At 40.0% G+C, this 19,095-nt stretch overlaps 1 protein-coding gene across 6 annotated transcripts in view; it reads right to left on the bottom strand.

Moving 5' to 3' along the window:
- Positions 1–19,095, bottom strand: part of LMO3 (LIM domain only 3) — a 60,070-nt gene that overhangs the window by 7,221 nt on the left and 33,754 nt on the right. For all 6 annotated transcript variants that reach the window (XM_057427947.1, XM_057427948.1, XM_057427946.1 and 3 more), the window contains one exon: positions 2,394–2,519. In XM_057427947.1, the coding sequence (XP_057283930.1) occupies positions 2,394–2,519 (126 nt within the window). The remainder of the gene's footprint in view (positions 1–2,393; positions 2,520–19,095) is intronic.

The following is a 19,095-nucleotide window of genomic DNA, read 5'->3' as shown; positions in this document are numbered from 1 at the left end:
GAAAAGAGAAAGAGGTTTTATAGATACTAGAAATTCCAAAACTGGTGATGTGTCAGGTGTCTAGCATTCCTGGGTTGTTTTTTTTTTTGTTTTTTTTTTTATACAAGTAATGAAAATCCAAAGATTTAAAGCTATTTATTAATGAAAGAATGTAGTCAGTGGGATCCTTTGCCACAGGAACTACAGAAGAGCTATGTTAGAGCATCCATGGAATAGGGATTATTATAAAAAACAACAGAATTAATTCTTCAGAGTGCCACCAGCCCCGAATTGTGAGGAAGAAAGGTACTCTACAGGCAGACTGTTTTATTAGGCTCCATGAGAGCTACTGCAATATAATCAGGATTAGGGCCACTTTTGAGAACCTCTGAAATTCTTTGAAACTTCTGGAACTGTTCCCTGTTTTGACTAGATGAACGAGATTGTATTTCAGGTAAATCAATTCTTTTGTTCCCAGCCTGTCTCTCCTGTAAGACTATTTCAGCAACCCTTTGCCCAAACTACATGCAAAGTAAAAATCAAATAAAAGACTAGATTGAAGGCTCAGGAATGAAAAGCATAAGAATTATTAAATATCCCAGGAAAGCTCTGTTTCAGAAGCATCTAACAGCACTTTTCCAGAGGGATCAGTGGCCTTAGGGCACAGTATGGAGTATATTAGCTGAAAAGTGAAATTGTACATTAGTTCACACTTGTAACGGCAAAAGAGGAATATTAAAAATAATCACAACAGCTCCGCTTTCTGGTGGGGAGGAGGAGAAAAAGAAAGTCCACTTCCACAGATCCAAGAGTGCTAACTATGATAAAAATCTTTTGCACTCCAGGTAACAAACACTGTCGTCTTTGCTTGACTGATGAAGATTAGCTGACTTCTCACATTAAAGAAGTTTGTCTTGTATGGGCTGAAGTGACAAGACAATAACTAAGTGCTAATTGTGCATAACCAGCACTAAAGATATGCAGCCCCATTATGGCATGTAATAAATGAAGCGAACAACAGAAATATATTAGGCACTTTAATAATGATACTAGAACCATGGTTTGAAAAAATAAAGGGATGTGAAGGGTTTAAGAAATGAGACCTGGGAGTGTGAGTGTGTTTTACTTCAGTGGGTACTACAGGAGGCTCTGCCTGCCCTGCTCAGAATACAGCCTCTTAGTTCTGTGGCAAGACAAAATTGATATCAGACTTTAAATAGCATTAGAACCTATAATTACTTTGCATTATTATATAGTTTAAGCAGTGGTTATTACTTGCCTGGTATTTTAATTTCCCATGCAACATGATGAAAAAGGTCAATTTGGCTTTTTTAAAAGAGCATAATTGTACTGTGCTACACTTATTAGCAGCTGTACATTTTATGGTCCTTTAGGGATGTTTGATTTTTAAATGACTGCAGTGTTACAAAATAAGACACTGTAGGACAAGGTGAGTTAACAAAGCTTATTTAAAGCTGTGTCTAACTTTGTCATGTTGAGACTATTATCTAATTTTTTATTAATGTAAATCTTGTGTTTCTTCCCACTTGAAAAAAATATGAATGCTATACAACATTACATGATCTAAATAGGATCATGTAATTGAAAAATAACTGAAAATAATAGGCACATTTAGGAGCAGACATAATTGGTTCTCTCATTTCCTAGACCTTATAGAAGTCACTGGCAAAGCGGCTAGTAGCTCTTGTGGAGTCAGAAATGGAGCTCTGGGTTAAATCTCTGGTGGGGTTTGGCCACCAGGCTGAATGTAGTTGCTGTAAGTTCAACTGTATTCAGGTGCCAAAAATGAAATTGTTACAATTTTACCATTTTTGACACATGTTCTGCAACTAGCATATGGGTGATGCTTCAGAATAAAGTGTCAGGCTTGGGTTCTTGGGATTGTTATAACCTGCCATTAGGCTATGGAAATAAAAATATGGCATAAGAAGTCCAATGCTGCTACAGAGTAAATGGTGGGTACAACATCTTTAAAATTTAAATGATTGCAGCTCTGGCAACAGGAAGAAAAAATATGTGCTTTAGAAGAAATACATGTGATAAAAATGAAGACTTAAAGTGAAATTAATGACAAATGATACTGCTATGCTCTTCTGCAGAAAAGGGTCTCAAAATCCTTTATAAATATTAATTAATTAAACTTGACAGACAGCCTTTTGAAGGAGAGGAAGTAACATTATTCTTTTTCACTGATGCTGGATTTGAGGCACAAAAAGTTTTCTGGCCAAGGTCATGAAAGATGTTCTGTATCAGTCCCAGGATAAGTATTCAGGTCTTACTCTCAGTCTTGGGTTTCCATAACTGGTAGATGTTTCTTCCTCACTTGAATGTATGCCTGCATCAGTGCCGAATTAGCACTTAGCTTATGGAACAGACCCAAGGAATTCTCTTACCTCTGATTACAAAGTTGACACGCAAAACAATCCAGGTGATAAACATTGTCCTTTGCTCTCATCACCATTTCAAAAGCAGGTATGAGCTTACTGCAGGCAGCACAGTTTCCTGTAACGCCAAATAACCTGGAGATACAGAAAGAAATATATTCCTGAAGATGGTTAACTGAAAAGAAAACCACACTTTCTTTTTTTATACACACACCCACCCCCTTCCCACTGCCCTTGTAGTTGTCCGGCCTCTGATTGACTTCGCAGCACACTTCCCTTTGGAAATACTGGTCTTTGGTGGGATAAGTCTGCGCAATTTACAGCGCAAAGGCATAGTCCTTTTTGCCAGAGAGAGCTTTATGGAGTAGCAACAGCCTGATATTGCACCTATTGTGATGCTATTTTTTTTTTCTGCAGGTCATACAGACCTTTCTTGATAAAAGAAACATCTTATTAAACTAAACAAAGAAATAGTAAACGTATTAGGGATGTTACATAACTGTGCAGACAGAGGTCAAGCTGTGTGCGTACGCATGGGGAGAGTCTTCTGCTTGGATCCTCCCATACAGATGAGAGCCACATAACCTTGGCTTTTGGTGCTATTTATTATTAAAACACACTTTAGCTAGAAAAGAAATAACACTTGAAAAAGCCAATATTCTTTGCATTTTTGACATCTAGTGCTAAAAGCTTTACCACTATTATTAAAAAACATTTTATGAACAAGTCATTTAAATCGTCAGAAAGCATTAGTGGTTCATGCACCTTACAACCCTATACCATAGTTATTGCTATGATTATGTTATTCAGGTAGCACATTAAAGTAAATGAGGCTGTAAGCTATATATAGTCACATCAGTAGTAGAAGTACAAAATACTGTAAGAACAATACGAAATGCTGTTTTTGCCAAACATCTATGTAATTTAATTTTTTTAAAATTCTCTTTGTTAAAGATTTTTCAATACTTTTCAAGTGGGTGCATTACACAAAAAAAAAATAACCCCAACATACATATGCATCCTTTTGTGACATGGAAGGATTATAATGAACAAGAAAAAATATGTTAGCTCTACATGGCAGCAATCTTTGAAACGAAGTTTATTTAAACTACTTAATAGTTGTGATGGATTATTAAAAGTAATGCTCTGCTTGCGCATAGCAGTTAATGCTGTTTTTAACTATGAAGCACACTAGATAAAAACGCCACATCTGCCAGTTTTCTTTTTTTCCTCAACATCAGGCTGACAGCAGAAAAATATAATGGCTCTCAAGGGAAACACCAAATTAAAAGCAGTTCTAAACTAATGAATTCAAAGGTGCTCTGTAGAAAACTCAGTTTGGTAACATAAAAATGAACACAGATTTTAATCACATCCCTCTATTTTACTGGATTCTATGCGTTACCAACAAGCCTACTTAATTCTAATTCCTTTTGCCTTCTGCTTCTACTGAAAGTGTGCTGCCTAAATAAAACCTGCCTGTTTATATCTAAATTTGTGACCCTTTTTCTCCTGTCTGAAAGGCTGGTTGCTGTGCTTACTGGAAGAAGTCCTGGGACAAGGCTGTCTTCATCAGCTCTTGTTTGGATGACTCAAGTCAACTTCTAGTTCTGCTAAGTCTTGTTACTGAAACTATAGATTATTTCAACAGATTATAAATATTCCCTTTGCAAAACATTCTGTTCCAGTTCTATCTCCACCATGCATGGGCTTCACCAAGGTTATTTAAAATCCATTCAGACTTTCATCCCTTTTCTGTGAGAAGGATATAAGACTTAGTTGCCTTTCACTGGCTTTGGATTAGGAAAGACAATACCCATGGACCAAAGCCCCAGCTCTTTTTTCCTTCATATCCATGTAGAAGATGATGGTAGTTTAGCTGTACTAGGAAAGCAGATCGGGCTGCAAAAGGTACTAAGGACTGTAGGTACATAGTTATTTTATATGGCTACAGTAAAAGGAAAGTCAGGCTTTAAGGCTCTACAACAGCAGCACTTAAAAAGCAAACATAAGGATGGTCCCACTGCCTTCAAGCTCAGTGTGGAGGGATGAGACAGAACCCCAAAGCTTAGGCAGTTTATGTGCAACAGCTGAATACTTGAGACGCAGTTCAAGGCTCCTGCTGAAGGTGCTAGGTGCAGGCTGTGTCACCTTCCGCAGCCACGTCGTCTTTGCAGGGTGTGTCCGTGCGCATGAGAAAGCGGAAATCCATTTCAGCTAGCACTGCGGTTTGCGTATTGCAGAGCAGTGAAACAATTTGGGATTGTCACTCAGCACTGCGCAGGACGGAGATTTACTGCACCAGAGTCCACTATGTGCAGATTTCTACAGTCCTGAAATGAAAGACCCCCACAGAAGCTGCTTCAGCTGGACACCAGATACATTAAAATTTTTCAATTACGTAAAGGGAAGGAGGCTTTCCTTGCTGTTAGTTCTTCTCCACCACATGCGAAACAAACGTGAGATTTATATTAGCTATTGTTAATTTTGGATAAAGCTGTTTATATGAAGAACATAGTTTTCTCCCATTAATAATAATAATAAAAACCCCACAATGCCATTTTGAAATTCTGGACATAGTTTCCCCCAATTTCAATTGCTCTTGCTCCCTGAGCATTTATCAGCTACCTGATTAGAATTTGTTTCCACACAAACCATTGATCATCAGCCTATTACTAGGCAAATGACAGTTAATTACCCACTACATTAACCACTGGGACCTGAGACCTGCTTCTGCTGCCATCAGTCAACATGATAAATGTGGCAAGTTCAGTAATGCATGGCCAGCCCTGAGCTGCCTGCTATAGTGTGAACAACCCTCAATCTCACTTCCAGGCCCAGGAAAATCTATGGCAATCTGCATAATTACAAGCTCTGGGTTAATAACAGACAAATGATTTGTTGCATCTAAACAAAGTCCTTGGAATGGGCCTGGTCTCCTGTGGCTGCCCGGGCTGCTGTTGTGCCACCAGTGCGCTTCCCGCTACAACATGCACAAAACAGATCTCGGGCGCTGTACCCTTCCAATTTGTTGCCCTCCAATTTATGGATTCTGCATATGTGATTTTTAATCATTAAAGAACTCTTGAAGCAATATTATCTTAATTATTCTCTGCTGTAACCAGGGAATTAGGCTTCAGATAAAATTTTCTTCTTCTGTGCACTTTCCCTGCCTCGCTGGAGGCTCCATCAGTTTTCATCTACACCTGGACTCTGAAATTCTAATGATGAATTATTGCCCCTTTTCCTAAGAGGGCGAACCTTACAAGGGAACATTTTACTGAACTGTCAGCTCACAGACTGAGTGCGGAGATGCGGAAATCTGATCTAATTTACTGCAAAACGATGCATTTGTTAGACTTTCTCCTCAGTTTTGTCCAAGGAGCAAGAGATCGGTCACGTACTTTGCACAGGAGTATGTACTTTGCACAGCAGTATGTGCACTTGAGTCTCCATATGCCATTTTGTTTTCCTCCCCTCTTCCAACCTGTTACACAAACAAGTTTCTAAACCATACAAATTTTACTCCTGGAGAAGAGAAACAGTTTCTTGACAGGCTCTTAGCTGAAGCTGATGCACCAAGCTACGGTCTCTTGCTTTGTCTATTTTACAAAAAAAGCAGCAAGGGTTTAATTTCTACTAATACTCACAGCTGCCTGGTACCATTTTCTCTGTAGTAGGAGAATGCTTAAACTCATTCACGTCTACTTATAGATAATTAGACTATACCCTAGCTATCTCAGCAGATTAGAAAAGTGATACTTAACTGATTTCACCTAGGAAGAAAAGATGAGAAAATTTAAAAGTACCAGGACAAATCTCTTCCCTTGATATTTTGAACTGACACCTAAATTTTTATATTTATGCCATATATACCACAGCAGAGATTAGAACAACCAGCCATGGCAAAAGCTTTCATTCTTAATGGATTTGACCAGTATGGAACACCCTGCACAGAGCTAAAAAATGAAAGACATGCAGAAGCCCTTCCACGAACAAACACAAACCTGACATTTTGAGCAGCAAAAAAAGTATGATTAAGCACCAGCCTATTGATTCTACTTTGTTAGGTTTACTAAACAGAAACATGAAGGTTAAGTACTGAGAGAAAAGGGAAAAAGTTGGGAGGGGAAAGAGAAGAAAAAGAGAAGAAAGGAAAAGTGGACAGATAAACAAAAGAGCTGAGAATCTGACTAAACTACACTATACTTGTGAGGCATATGCTTTCTAGTGGGACCCAGTTAAATACTTCAAAACCTATTTCCATCCACTCCTACAGATTTTGGCTGAGGCCCCACGTAAGGAGGGGAGACCTGATTCTCATCATTATCTTAGAAATGCCCCATCACACAACTGCACAGTTAGGCAGAACTGCATACCTGCTGAGATTAAACTGATTTGGGCCATAATTCCCTGTCAAATTATGTGGGACTTTCACAAGATTTAGTATCTACTGCTGTTGGCTACAGCTGCTCCCACAACCTTCCTCCTTTTTGCTGTTCTTGTTTGACAACTGTCCTGTGTAAGATCCATTGATTTGCTACCAGCAGCACTCTTTTGCCTACTTTAATTTTATATTAAAATGCTGTGTGATTTGGATAAGACGTCTGGGTTTCCAGTAGGAGTACAAAATGTCTGTTTGCACAACAGAAAACGGAAGAGAAAAAACATCTTGAGATTCAGGAATGACAAAACGTACATTAAATGGAATTTCTCCTGTGGCAAAGAAATTATGGATAGTTTCACATGGTTTCATATTACTTTTTCTCCTCATTCTCACTACTGGGTTAACTAGGTTCATTAGGGAAAAAATATATATGAGAGCTGAGTTTTAAACCTGCCTTTGCCACTAACTGAGTGGGTGACCCTGGCAACTCACTTAATTTTGGTCTCAATTTATTTGTTACAAGGAGGTGAGACCTAATCTTCACACTGTAATATCCCTGCTAGATACTGTTTCTATAAAAAATTGAAATGCTACTTTCAAAACTCTGTTCTTCACAGTGCATGAGGGATCAAAATAACACACATACAGTGTTTTAAATGTAATCAGACATTTACTGAAACAGACAGTAATCTTTTTTTTTTCCTCCCTAGTAGGATTGTGTATTATTCAGGATTTCAGTTCAAGCTGTACGCACTGAAAAGCAGAATTTAGCCCTTAGCAAATATTTCAGACAGCATAAGATACTATTTGGAGAAGTATAAACCACATAAAAGAATCTAAAAGTTAATGAGAGAGAGTAAAAATTATCTAAGGATCTAGATTACAAAGCACACTGAAAAACACAGTTTTAGAGGACATGTAATTTTTACATGCTGGGTATTATTTAGATTATTAGATGGAGATTTCTTAGATGTTTCTAAGTGACTTAGGGGCACAAGTACTACTGGCTTTAAATAGTCTATATTCTCTTACTTCCCACAAGATATTTTTGAAAATTCTCCCTGTCAAATTGTAGAGAAAAGGAAGCAGGTATCTGTCCCACATGCATTTTTATGAATGCCTGGAAAACTTGTTTCACTCCCACCCATCCTCCAGTCCCTGGAACTGCTTTCTAAACACTCATTGAAAATGAAACATGCTTCTAGTGAAGGGAAGAGGGGAAGCTGCCCCACTTTGCCTACTGAAGTTAAAACTTGCAAGAGCAGGAGAAATGAGAGTAGAGAGTTCCTGTTTACCCTCCTCATCCACAGACCCCCTGACTACACTCACTACTATCTAGTACAGGACTTTTGATGACTCTGCTTGAATTAACTGGTTCAGTAATCAGAAAAGGCCAGTAAAACAGAGACTCCTTAGAAAGAAAGGAAAAAGGTAGGGGGAAAACCAAACACAGGAGAAAATGGACACTTTGAACGAGTTCTGGATTCTATCCTCATTGCTGTTATGTGTCCATCCCCAAGTCCCTCTCTTAAAATCTTTTCTTGATGAAACTGGGATGTCAAAACAGGGGAATGCTATGAAGTTGCAGACCAGGATGCTCAACAGATCAAAACATAGAGCTTTTAGCTAGATTTCCAGGACTTCCCAGCTGCAGGTGAGGGGGCCAGATTTCCAGAAAATCTCAGCTCTTTGGGCACTGAAATATTTTAGAAAATGCAAAATCACAAGTGTCATAGCACGGGAGCAGTTAGGTAACATGGTTTAGATGCCCATCCAAATTAGCTTAAAGCTTTGTCCCAAATATTAGATACTGAAAAATAATGAAGATAAGACAAACAAAACTGTTCTGTTAGTTTAAGTGTGTTAAGGAAGGCATTCAAACAAAATTGCTGAAGTGTGCTCAAACGTCTACTGAAGTGAAAGGCTGATTCAGAGTTTGCCTTGTTTGGTAATGCTGTGAAAAGAGGGTTAGTTTCGTCAAACTAGAGCAGAGAAACCTTTTCACCTCAGTATCCTTCATTCTATTTTAAAAACAAACCCAGACACTGAAGAATTAGCTTGACGTTGGAAGTATGCTGATATTCCTAACACTTTTTGCAAGGACAACCTGGTAACTCGTCTCCCTTTGCTGGCGGCAAGTTGTGCTACATCTCTTGGGTCTTTTCTACTAAAACTTTAAGTTGGTAGCTGGATCGCAGGCGAATGGAAATGTGACGATAGAGCTTGGCTGCAGCCTCACAGCGCAGTCCCACACTACTTGTCTCAGTGCGTTTTCCTTTCATATTTAGCTAACCTGAGTATCTGAGTAATCCCATCTGGCTCTGGCAGGGCTGTGCATGACGCTTAGGACTTGTATCTGCAGCAGGATCCACACAACAAAGACCGGAGATGCAAACCTCTCTCAGGTGAAGCTATTGCTTACACTGTTCTCTTGTATACAGCTATCACAGAAGAAAATAGCTGGATGTAAGCTGAAGTCCAGTTGTTAATGCAGAGGTTTTTTTGGTCTTTTTCCACCCAGAGTTTATGTACTGCCCTCATCACTGTAGACCATAATTTCATGTAGCTGAGCTGTTCCTCTCAGAGCAGACTTCCAGTTTGTTCCATCTGTGTGCAGCAAACTATTTGCCAAACTCTGTCCCATGCCTGCTGAAGTTCATGAAGCCGAGCCTTTTTTTTTCTCTGCAGACTGCATGAAAGAATTCTTTATGTAAAGTTAACATGGATGAATTCCATTTTCAAACACCTCCAAACCAGACTTTCAAAACAAAATATAGATTTACTTCTATATCCTTCCCTAATTGGGTTATTTGTGTTCCGTGAAACAATCTAAGCTTTCATTTCAAGTAAGTATTACCAGCCTCAATTTTGGCTCAAAAAATTTGAAGCATGATCCAACATTATTGATGTAATACCACTTTTCTAAATCTATGGTTTGAGAAAGCTCTGGGAGGTGGGAATTCTGTTGTTTGGTCAATGGAGTGTTAACTCTGAAGCCTAAATCACACAACTTTAAAAGACCCTTCTTCATCTTAGGAGCAAATATAGCTACATCGTTTATGTCACAGTCTGCTACCCTGTCCCTTCAGTCATGCAGTCAGATCATCAAACTTTCAGTTTAAAGCTAAAATGTCATTTTAAGGAGTATTCTGGCCTAATTTACTATCTGCTTTTAATAAAGTTACAATTTTGTTTCATTTTACATTTTCTTTAACCACTCTGATTGACTTAGATGAAAAGCAAGGATGATTGTGCACATTGCACAATGATCTATGCCGGATATTGTGGAAATAAATTCAAGTTAAAAATGACCTCCCAGTGCACTCAGGGCTCTGCTTTGCACCACCACTCATGCATCGTAACATCCTTAAACTTCTACAGTAAAGTCAACATCAATATTACATCCGTTTCTACAAAGCAACCATATAAACTTCATCTTTCTACACATGCTTTACTCTAAATCATGCATATAAATCCATCTACATGCACAGGCTGAATCTAAAAATTTGCTGATATTAGCTGATGTATTCTCATTGTGAAACTCAAGCAACTTAAAACCAAATTTAATGCCCCAACTCAAACAGGAATAAGAATGCAATATCCTAAGCTGCTTCCCAGACTGGGGAAAGGTCTAACTGACACAGCATAGTGATACAGTTCAGGGTTGGCAAAGTCCTGTGACTGTCTGTGCAGCACTCCACTGGTGATAATTAGGTTCATGTTCTGGCTACCTAGCCACTTGCATTGCCACTCAGATGCACCTACAATCTCTCCAAATGTGGAAGCTAATTTAGGGCTTTATGCCATGTTTTGCACGATATGGGAATCACTCAAGCCTGTATCTGTACCTTTTGGTCGTGAAAACAGTGCTGAGCTGTTTGCCACCTGCCCTCCTTTCTGCTACCTAAAGGAATGACCTCAAAAATAGTTCAGTGATAACTTGAAAAAATTGCTGGGAACAGGCTGAAAGTGAGTGACCCTCAGGGATGACCTTCACTATGGTGCCTACGGAAGAGTCATGCTTGCCTGCCACATGGATATTGCTCCACGCAGCAGCCATCTGTCCTTGTGATAACGCCATGCAACTGCACCATCAGCTGGCAGATGACCTGCAGTCCCTCCTAGGAGGGAACCAGTGTCATCTGCATGGATATGGGGAGTTTGTCACTTTCCTTACAACTGCATATAGCTTCACGTTCCTGTAGAACCCAAGAGAGATGCTTCTAAGGCACATTTCAGATTCATTCTCCCCACAAAGAACAGGGAAGGAGGGATCCTAGGAAGAAGAGGAACCAAATGAACAGAAACCCGCCTGATTAGCGGTGACCAAGCTCCTACCATTTCCCAACAACTCTATTGTTTCTCCAGTGACTAAGGAGAAAAAGTCTAAGTAGTGCATACAGAGTTTGCCCCTGGAGATGGGGGAAGGGAAGGAAATTAAGGTACAAATATATAATTAGCTGCCTAATGTGAGGGACATAAAACATAGGCATTTTTCATTTTGCCCCAGAGGTGACTGAGAATATAGAACCTCTGGGTAAGAAATCAATGCACAGACTGTCAGGTAAATACATATTGAAATAGAAGTGGGGGGTAAGTTAATAGTTCTATGAGGTCATATAATAAAGTCTATAGTTCTTTCATCAGCACTGTGAACAATGCAGTTACTGTGTTTCTCCCCTGGTGTAATAGCAAAGACGGTTGCTAGACTCTGAAAATAAATTATGCTGTGCTTTATTAAATGGTAAACAGCTGTTCTAGCCACAATACAGCACATGCTAATTGAAGATTGCCTTAAGCAGTCCTATAATAAAAAGCTTTTAAGAGTTGGAGAGGAAAAAAGAAAGCCAGCATCATGACAGACTTACTATCATGGGTTCCCTTAGTTAAAATTCAACACATGGGTCATTCAAGGTGAGAAGTATATTCTGGGAGAAGATCTACAGTAATGAACATTTAAGAATCATTAGCAGGCTCTTTCATGCCATGATGCTGTAGGCAAAGATGTGCTTAGGTAGGAATTACAGCCACAAGGTTCTCATCGTGCTTCCATGTCTTGTTTTGCTGGGAGATATGTATCCAGGAGATATGTATTTCCAGGGTGGTGATCACCAGTCCAGAAATCTCACCGCTCATGGGAATCACCTTGGAGATTTTGGCAGAGAATGAGAACTATGGTGCAAGCTGTTAAAAGAGCATACGTATAACAGACAGAAGATGATATGTGGCATTGTGAGCCCCAAATTGGCAATGGTTTCCCGAGCAGGTGCCACTGTTCCTCTGCAGAGCCTTGGTCCATTGTGTCAGCCTGCTTCTGCGAAGCTGAGGAGGTGTGCTGTGCCCAGTGGTATCAAAAGGGCTACTAGGAAGCCTGGGTTCAGCAGTAGCAGTCATTTTTCTCCTTCTTGGTAGCTGGTGCAGCGCTGTGTTTTGACTTTTGACTTGGGAACAGAGCTGATAACAATGATGTTTTGGTTTGGCCAAGGACTTTGTGAGCCTCATGCTCTGCCAGGGAGGAGGGGAAGCCGAGAGGAAACAGAGACAGGACACCTGACCCAAGCTAGCCAAAGAGGTATTCCATACCACAGCACGTCATGCCCAGGATGTAACTGGGAGTGAGCTGGAAGGACTGGGAGTCTGCAGGGTTGGAGGAGGTATTGGTCGGTGCTTGGTTGTGTTGGAGGGGGCGAGTTATCAGTCGGCTGGTGGTGAGGTGTTGTATTCTCTCTTTGTTTCTTTTATCATTATTATTATTGGTGGTAGCAGTAGTGATTTGTGTTATACCTTAGTTACTAAACTGTTCTTATCTCAACCTGGGGGAGGTGCATTCATTTCGATTCTCCTCTCCGTCCCTCCAGGAGTAGGGGGAGGGCAAGAAGGAGGGGGGGAGAGAGTGAACGAGGCCTCTGCCTGCTTTTAAACCATGACACAAGGTATGGACATTAATTTTTTTTACATTAAGAGGTCTCCATCCCTGTTCCCTGCACTACCTTGTGCAAGTGGCCTTGTGCAAATATCTCCCCTTTGCACCTCAATTTTCCCATTTTTACTTTGCATTAAAAGGACAAGAAGAAGCTTGGTGCGCAAAAGTCCTTTAAGAGCCCTGAATGATAGCTACTATGAAAAATATTATAGTGCTACTCACTGTCATAAGCATTTACCCAAGAATGACATTCAGATACATGGTGCTTAGACTACCAGAAACCTGCTTTCTGGAAAATTGCTCACAGAGCTAAACTACATATGTGCATGTGTGTGTGTGTGTGTAAGCATGTGTGCAAAATAAAAATAGCAAAATAATCCACAGGAGCGAAAACGAAGGGTCATGTTTTCCCCACTATTCACAATAATGTCTTGTCCTGTATTTGGAATTTCTCCTTCAAAAAAGATCTGTTAAGATGAGTAATGCATGGTGAGTAAGAAGATTTTTCTTAAAATGTTTGCAATAAGCAAAATGCTTAGAAATTAGGAAAAAAGATGTGCATCAATCCATTAGATGGCATGCAAATATTTCATTCTGCTCGCACAAATCATATGATGCGCTTGCAAATTCATGCAACAAAGCGACGGTTTAATAGAACTGCTCTTTCCATAGAAATGGAAACAGGTAGAGTTTTCCTTCATTGGACTATGTGAGCATTTCCTTTATAAATAAAAGCTGCAGTATCTAAGGTATTTCCTTTGTTGTGTCACCTTCAGGACTTGCTATTTGAAGTATTCCATTGAAATGGCTATGCTCTGTGCAGTGTTCAGAATTTTAAGTAAAACCTTAAACAGTTACAAATCAAAGCATCAGGGTACTTTGAAGAAGCACATACATACACTGTATACATCGCATTCTGCAGGCATATGCATTGCTCATATCTATATATCATGAACACATTCACAAAAACATTACAGCTTTGGTAAAAATATTTCAAGGAAAATATAAACATTAAAATGATGATTTAAAAATAATATAGTTTTTAAAACTCAGATTTCAGCATATTTAGGGCTGGTTCTTGAAGTATGCTTTCAAAATATGTCAGATTCTGAGACAAGTCGCAATGATATCTTTCTGGCATTAACCCAGTTGTTCCAATAAATACTGCACTAAAACAGGAAGATGCATTAATTAAAAATAATTGATTTTTTTTCTCATGTATTTATTAAATTGTTTAGATTATAAGATACTGATATTTTTACACCTGCATCTGGTTTTATGGCTTCTTCCCCATTCCCTATGATTTTTGTTCCTCTTCTCAAAAGAATGCTTGAGGAAATTCTATGCCAACGTCTGACTCAAATTTATAATTAATGTAGCAGAAAATTATATTTCTAATTAAATAAAACTGAGCATGAATTGAGGCAAATGCTAGAAGCATTATAAACAGTATAAAGTTAGGAGAGGAACAAAATCGCAAACAATGAGCAGGTAATGTAACTGCATATATTAGAAACATCTCAATTATTATGTCCACAAAGGCAGAACCTAAAAAGCTGCATTTCATAAGAAGGTGTCATGTTGACATATATTGCTCATTAAAAAAGGTGCCGTTTGTATATGGGTTACTGTTCTTCATATGCATGAATACTGGTAACACATTGTGGGAAAGGAAAGCCCTTGAGATTTTGTGTAGTTTGAATATTTAATGTAACAATAGTTTGCTCCCTAATAAAGAAAGGAAAGAAATTTGGGAGGACATAAATTTGCCTATTTATTATTTTATACTGACTGCAGCTGGGTATCGGCACCCCCTGTACACCCCTCCAGAACTGCCGTTAGAATCAGTGACTGCTCCCAGCGGCTGCTCTTTAACTAAAACTGCAGAGACTACAAATGAAAAGCTCCCCCCGTCCCCTTTTTAAGCAGAAAATACCAAGCCGTGTATATAATATTCGTATATAATATATATATGTGTACTAACCTACTAGTTATCTCTGCTTACACTCCGGCTGTCAGGAAACTGTCAGCTGTAAAGGCGATAAGGTGGGCAGTTTAAAGAAGATACAGAAGCCTTAAGCTTCTTAATGTGCCACGAATCAATCCCATGAAAGCAAACAACTTGAAAAAGGGTTATATGTATTTAGGAAATCTCTTGGCTCCCCTAGCCTTCGCCAGAGCCGGAGCTCGCACTAGAGTTTTCTCACCCTAATGACCCCTGAAGCGGCCCGGAGGGATTGTGAAACAAGGCCGTTACAGGAGGCAGCTTGCTAATTGAGAAGTTGATCGGGGGGAGAGGGATCCTGCTTTACTGCATTAAGTGTCCAAATCAAGCATGACTAGATTGACGCCGCCAAATCGCTGTCTGGAGGCCACTCCAAGCCGGGAGCAGCAGGGCTTTTCACACCTGATAGGCCCCCACTCTATTTACATCAAGTCACATTAAGAAAGGGATGTATTACAGGAGTGGAGCCTGCGCCCCTTAAGAGCGCTGCCCATGCTAGCTAATTGCGGCTCCCCAGCTTCCCTAAAAGTAGCAAATGCACCTGGGTGTCAGAGGCACATGGTGTTGGCTCCTGTCGCACAGCCCACCTTGCTCTCCCCTCCAAAAATACAGGTGGGCTCTCTCGATTCAAAGGGAGGAATTAGAAGTATTAATTCTTTGTTTCCTGGAAAGAGCATGCAAAAAACTGCTCTGAAAAGGAGGGCATTTGGGGGGCTATGTGCAAAATATGTTGAAAGCAGTCTTAACAGAAGGAGATTTAGTGGTGTCTCAGTCTCCAGCCATTAACTGGGCAGCACCCCCAGCCATCCTGTGGGAGACTTTGCCAGAGAGTGAGAGACACTGAGGCAGGGGGACTTGGAGCACAAGGAGCCATAAAATAGTGAACTCCCTGTCTTTTCAATCACAAAGGATGCCTGTCTTCTACACCCATGAAAATCCCCCTCTCATCAGCAGTTTGATCAAGGTGGCAGAGAAAGTGCAGGACTTAATCCCGTCTAGGATTAAAACTCAACAGTTCCTGCCCCATGGTCCTCAGCCGGCATCTGCTTTAAAAGAGGGAAGGTTTTATTTTCCCGTACTGTCAGGAGATGCAGCCACAATGTGGTCAAGGTTGTCTTGCCAATTTAGGTAGAGAAGGTGGACTCCTGAACTGTACCAAGGTAAAATTTAAACTAGGAAGAAAATATAGCAGGATGGGAGTAGTCAGCCTCTAAAATTCAGTGGAGATTGTCTCAGTCAAATACTTAGGGGGACATTTTAAAAGCTTGAGAAAATTTTTAGTAAACAGCATACGTTGTTATACTGATACAAAAACATGCTGTACAGTAGGACTGTCAAGTCCAGACTTTATTTCTCTTCATATACTACTTATTTAGATCTAAAAATGGACTGCATAAAGTCAGGGCATAGCATGACAACATGAAAACAACATTGGAGAGAAACTACAAGCTATTATATGTAGAATCCCTATTTACTTTGAAATTTCTCTGAAAATCTGAGATAGCTTTTGTTTTTCAGAAAGAAAATAAAACCATAACACACCAAACCCCACATTTGCCACTTCTTTGCATAAGCGCCTTTTTTTCCCCTGAAACTTAAGGAACCATCTGTGAAAAAAATCTGCCTATGGCTTTTTTGATAGAAATATGAAGAGACAATAGTAGGGAAATAAAATCTCAAAAGCATCAGTCAAAATACTACATGAGAAATGGCACGTAGCTGTAGGTCACATATATATATATTGTATTACAGACTGATTATCACATATTTTTAAATGGGGGCCATCAAATTACATCTTAGGCATGACAACAGATAACCACAGATATCAGGATAAATCCTCCTCTATCTGTAACATCCTTAAAGCCAGCAAATCTTGAAGAGCTTGGCAAAAGTTGGCTTGCTCTGTTTTGCCATCCTCCTTCTAAAACTGCTTCCCCCATACCTGTTGCCAGTTATCAGATATGTCAGATTAAAACAGTATGGTAAATCCAGCATTCTCAGGCATCACTCTGGAGGAGGAGAAATGGGAATTTTGTTTGGTTTCTACTGCCGTTACAACTCTGAGCCACTGAAGATGAGCTGATATTACAGCTTATCCCTTGCCTGCCTGTTGCGGTGGCGGTCAGCAGCAGACAGCACTGCAGGCACTGCTGCAAGCACAGACAAGCTTAAGTGATGGGGAGCGATAAGAGAAAGGAAAAGTGTGAATGAAGCGATCCTGTTCCTACTAGGCATGGGAGCAGGTAAATTTATCCTGCTCTGGACTTTTTCTGTGATACTCCAGGGCTGCCTTGCTTTAAGGGTAATGCAAGGTAACAAGAAGTTGATGAAGTTAAGGATGTGTGTTACTGCAGCAGTTTGAGGGAAGAGGAAGATGCGGTTTTGAACTGGTCACAGCATTTAATGTAAACTGCCCAGCAAAGCACTGTGTTGCACTGCATATACATGGCTAGGGCATACACCTCTGATTTTTAAAAACTAAAGTGCTGCTCGAATATAAACCAACAAAGGAGCAATGTGGGAGAAGGCATTCTTGCGAGGAAACACACTTCTATCTATGGGCATTTTCATGCCCTTCCTCTAAAACTGAGGTCACTCTGAATTTGTGAGTACATCTCCCCCTCCTTAGGGAACACCTCTGCTTCAGGAGCAGCAGAGACCTGTCAGATCTGTCCCAGTACCAGCTGCTCCTGCTCCAAAAGGTATCTGAAAATGTTTGACATGCACTGCCACACTTCCCCATGCACCCATAACCTTAAAGAAAGAGAATACTCCCACAGTGTTGCCATCTTATTTCCTGCACCTTTTGAAGGCCTTTGTGTTGGTGCAGAGATGAGTTTAGATGTTGTCAAACCGAAAAGCAGCTACTACTGCTTCATGTCAATGCTGCTAACTAGACTGAAGCACAGTTATGCAAAGGGTCACATCTTCTGTATCCCTGCTTTAATATTGTAAACTACGAGTTCCAAAATAAAGCAACTAGAAAAACAGGAAGTAGTAAGAATGAGATTTGCCCATCTCAGCCTTTTCCATTTTGTTTTTATCAGCAAAATACAGGCCACTCTTGGATTACAGATCTTCTGTTTCTTGCTCCTTACAACTGTTCATCCCTTTGTCTTCCACTGTTTCTAGCTCATTCTATTAATTTTCCCCCATTCTTATTGCTATTTCTTTTATTGCTACCTTTCACTACTACCTCAGGCTTTTCCATTTATTCCAGGAAATTCTATTCCTTACTGTACATCCTTACTCACTCTCACTTGATATATTTCTGTGTAAACCCTGACCTGATTCACCATTCAACCCAGGTTTCAAGTTTTATCTTCCACCGGAGTTCATTTTTCTTTTAACTCTAGTTACATTTCAGAAATTAAACTTTTTGTAAACTGTAGTGAGGGGGTTCCAATGCTCCCAGTCATCTAGTTACCACCATTACTGAGCATTTAATAAAATATCAGGCATTGGCACCATGACAAATTTAGGGCATCTTCCAGTGGTACATGGTCTGCTCTATCTTTCCCATCACCCATGAATTTAGATGGGAAGAGTTTTCCCACAAATGTAAATTGTACTTCAGTCAAGGCAAAATGTCCCCATGGTCTGGATAAGACAGCCAGACTGCTGGTGGGTTTATCATGCATTACAGAGTGAGTTGCACACACACGTTTGGGCAGGGCTACCAAGGAAGATCATGCAACCTCTCAGAAGAAACTGAGTTGACAACCAAGATCAGTCCCTCCATCTGCTACCTATAGCAAGACAGCAGGAAATTACACTGCTATCACAGTAGCTCCTTGGTAGCTTAAGAGGTGAATTTACAGACCCTACTAAGTATGATGCAATGGCGTATGAAGCAATGGAGGAGTCTTTCCCTCTCTTTATAGCCATCTTCTTGTTGCAAAACCTGTAACGGAGGGGATGAGGACAGGAATCCTTAGAAAGGTGCCCACCAAAAGCTTACTTGTGGATGCAGTAAGAATAGTTACTATGAACACTACTGTTTATATTCACTGTTGTAGCTGGCTACCCTTCCCTAGACCCAGGCAGTACACAACCAACTAGAGAAGGCCTGAGCTGCAGCAGTATTTACCCCCCCACAGCACCTGTTACCCCTCTACTATTGAATAAAAAAATGCCATATACGTTTACCTTAGGACTTTTGGGGTATTACTAAGGATTTGGACAGTCAGTCAGCCAAAATTCTCGGAGGTTTCCCATGTCAAAATTCTTCGGAAATCTAGCCCCGAGCTCATCAGTTTGATGTGGTCCATTTTAGCACAAGAGGGTAACTTGAGTTGATTTTGATTAAAAAAATTACCCTCCTTACAGACATTCACATAAAGGGGAAAATAATAAGGCCAAAGCCCTTCATGCTACATTTTAATTGAAGCTGGAG

Source organism: Pezoporus wallicus, unplaced genomic scaffold, assembly GCF_028554395.1.
Source record: "Pezoporus wallicus isolate ANWC-B61680 ecotype Strahan unplaced genomic scaffold, APGP_CSIRO_Pwel_v1 contig_2908, whole genome shotgun sequence".
NCBI classification, from domain to species: Eukaryota; Metazoa; Chordata; class Aves; order Psittaciformes; family Psittacidae; genus Pezoporus; species Pezoporus wallicus.
This window is presented reverse-complemented; position numbering and strand designations above follow the sequence as displayed.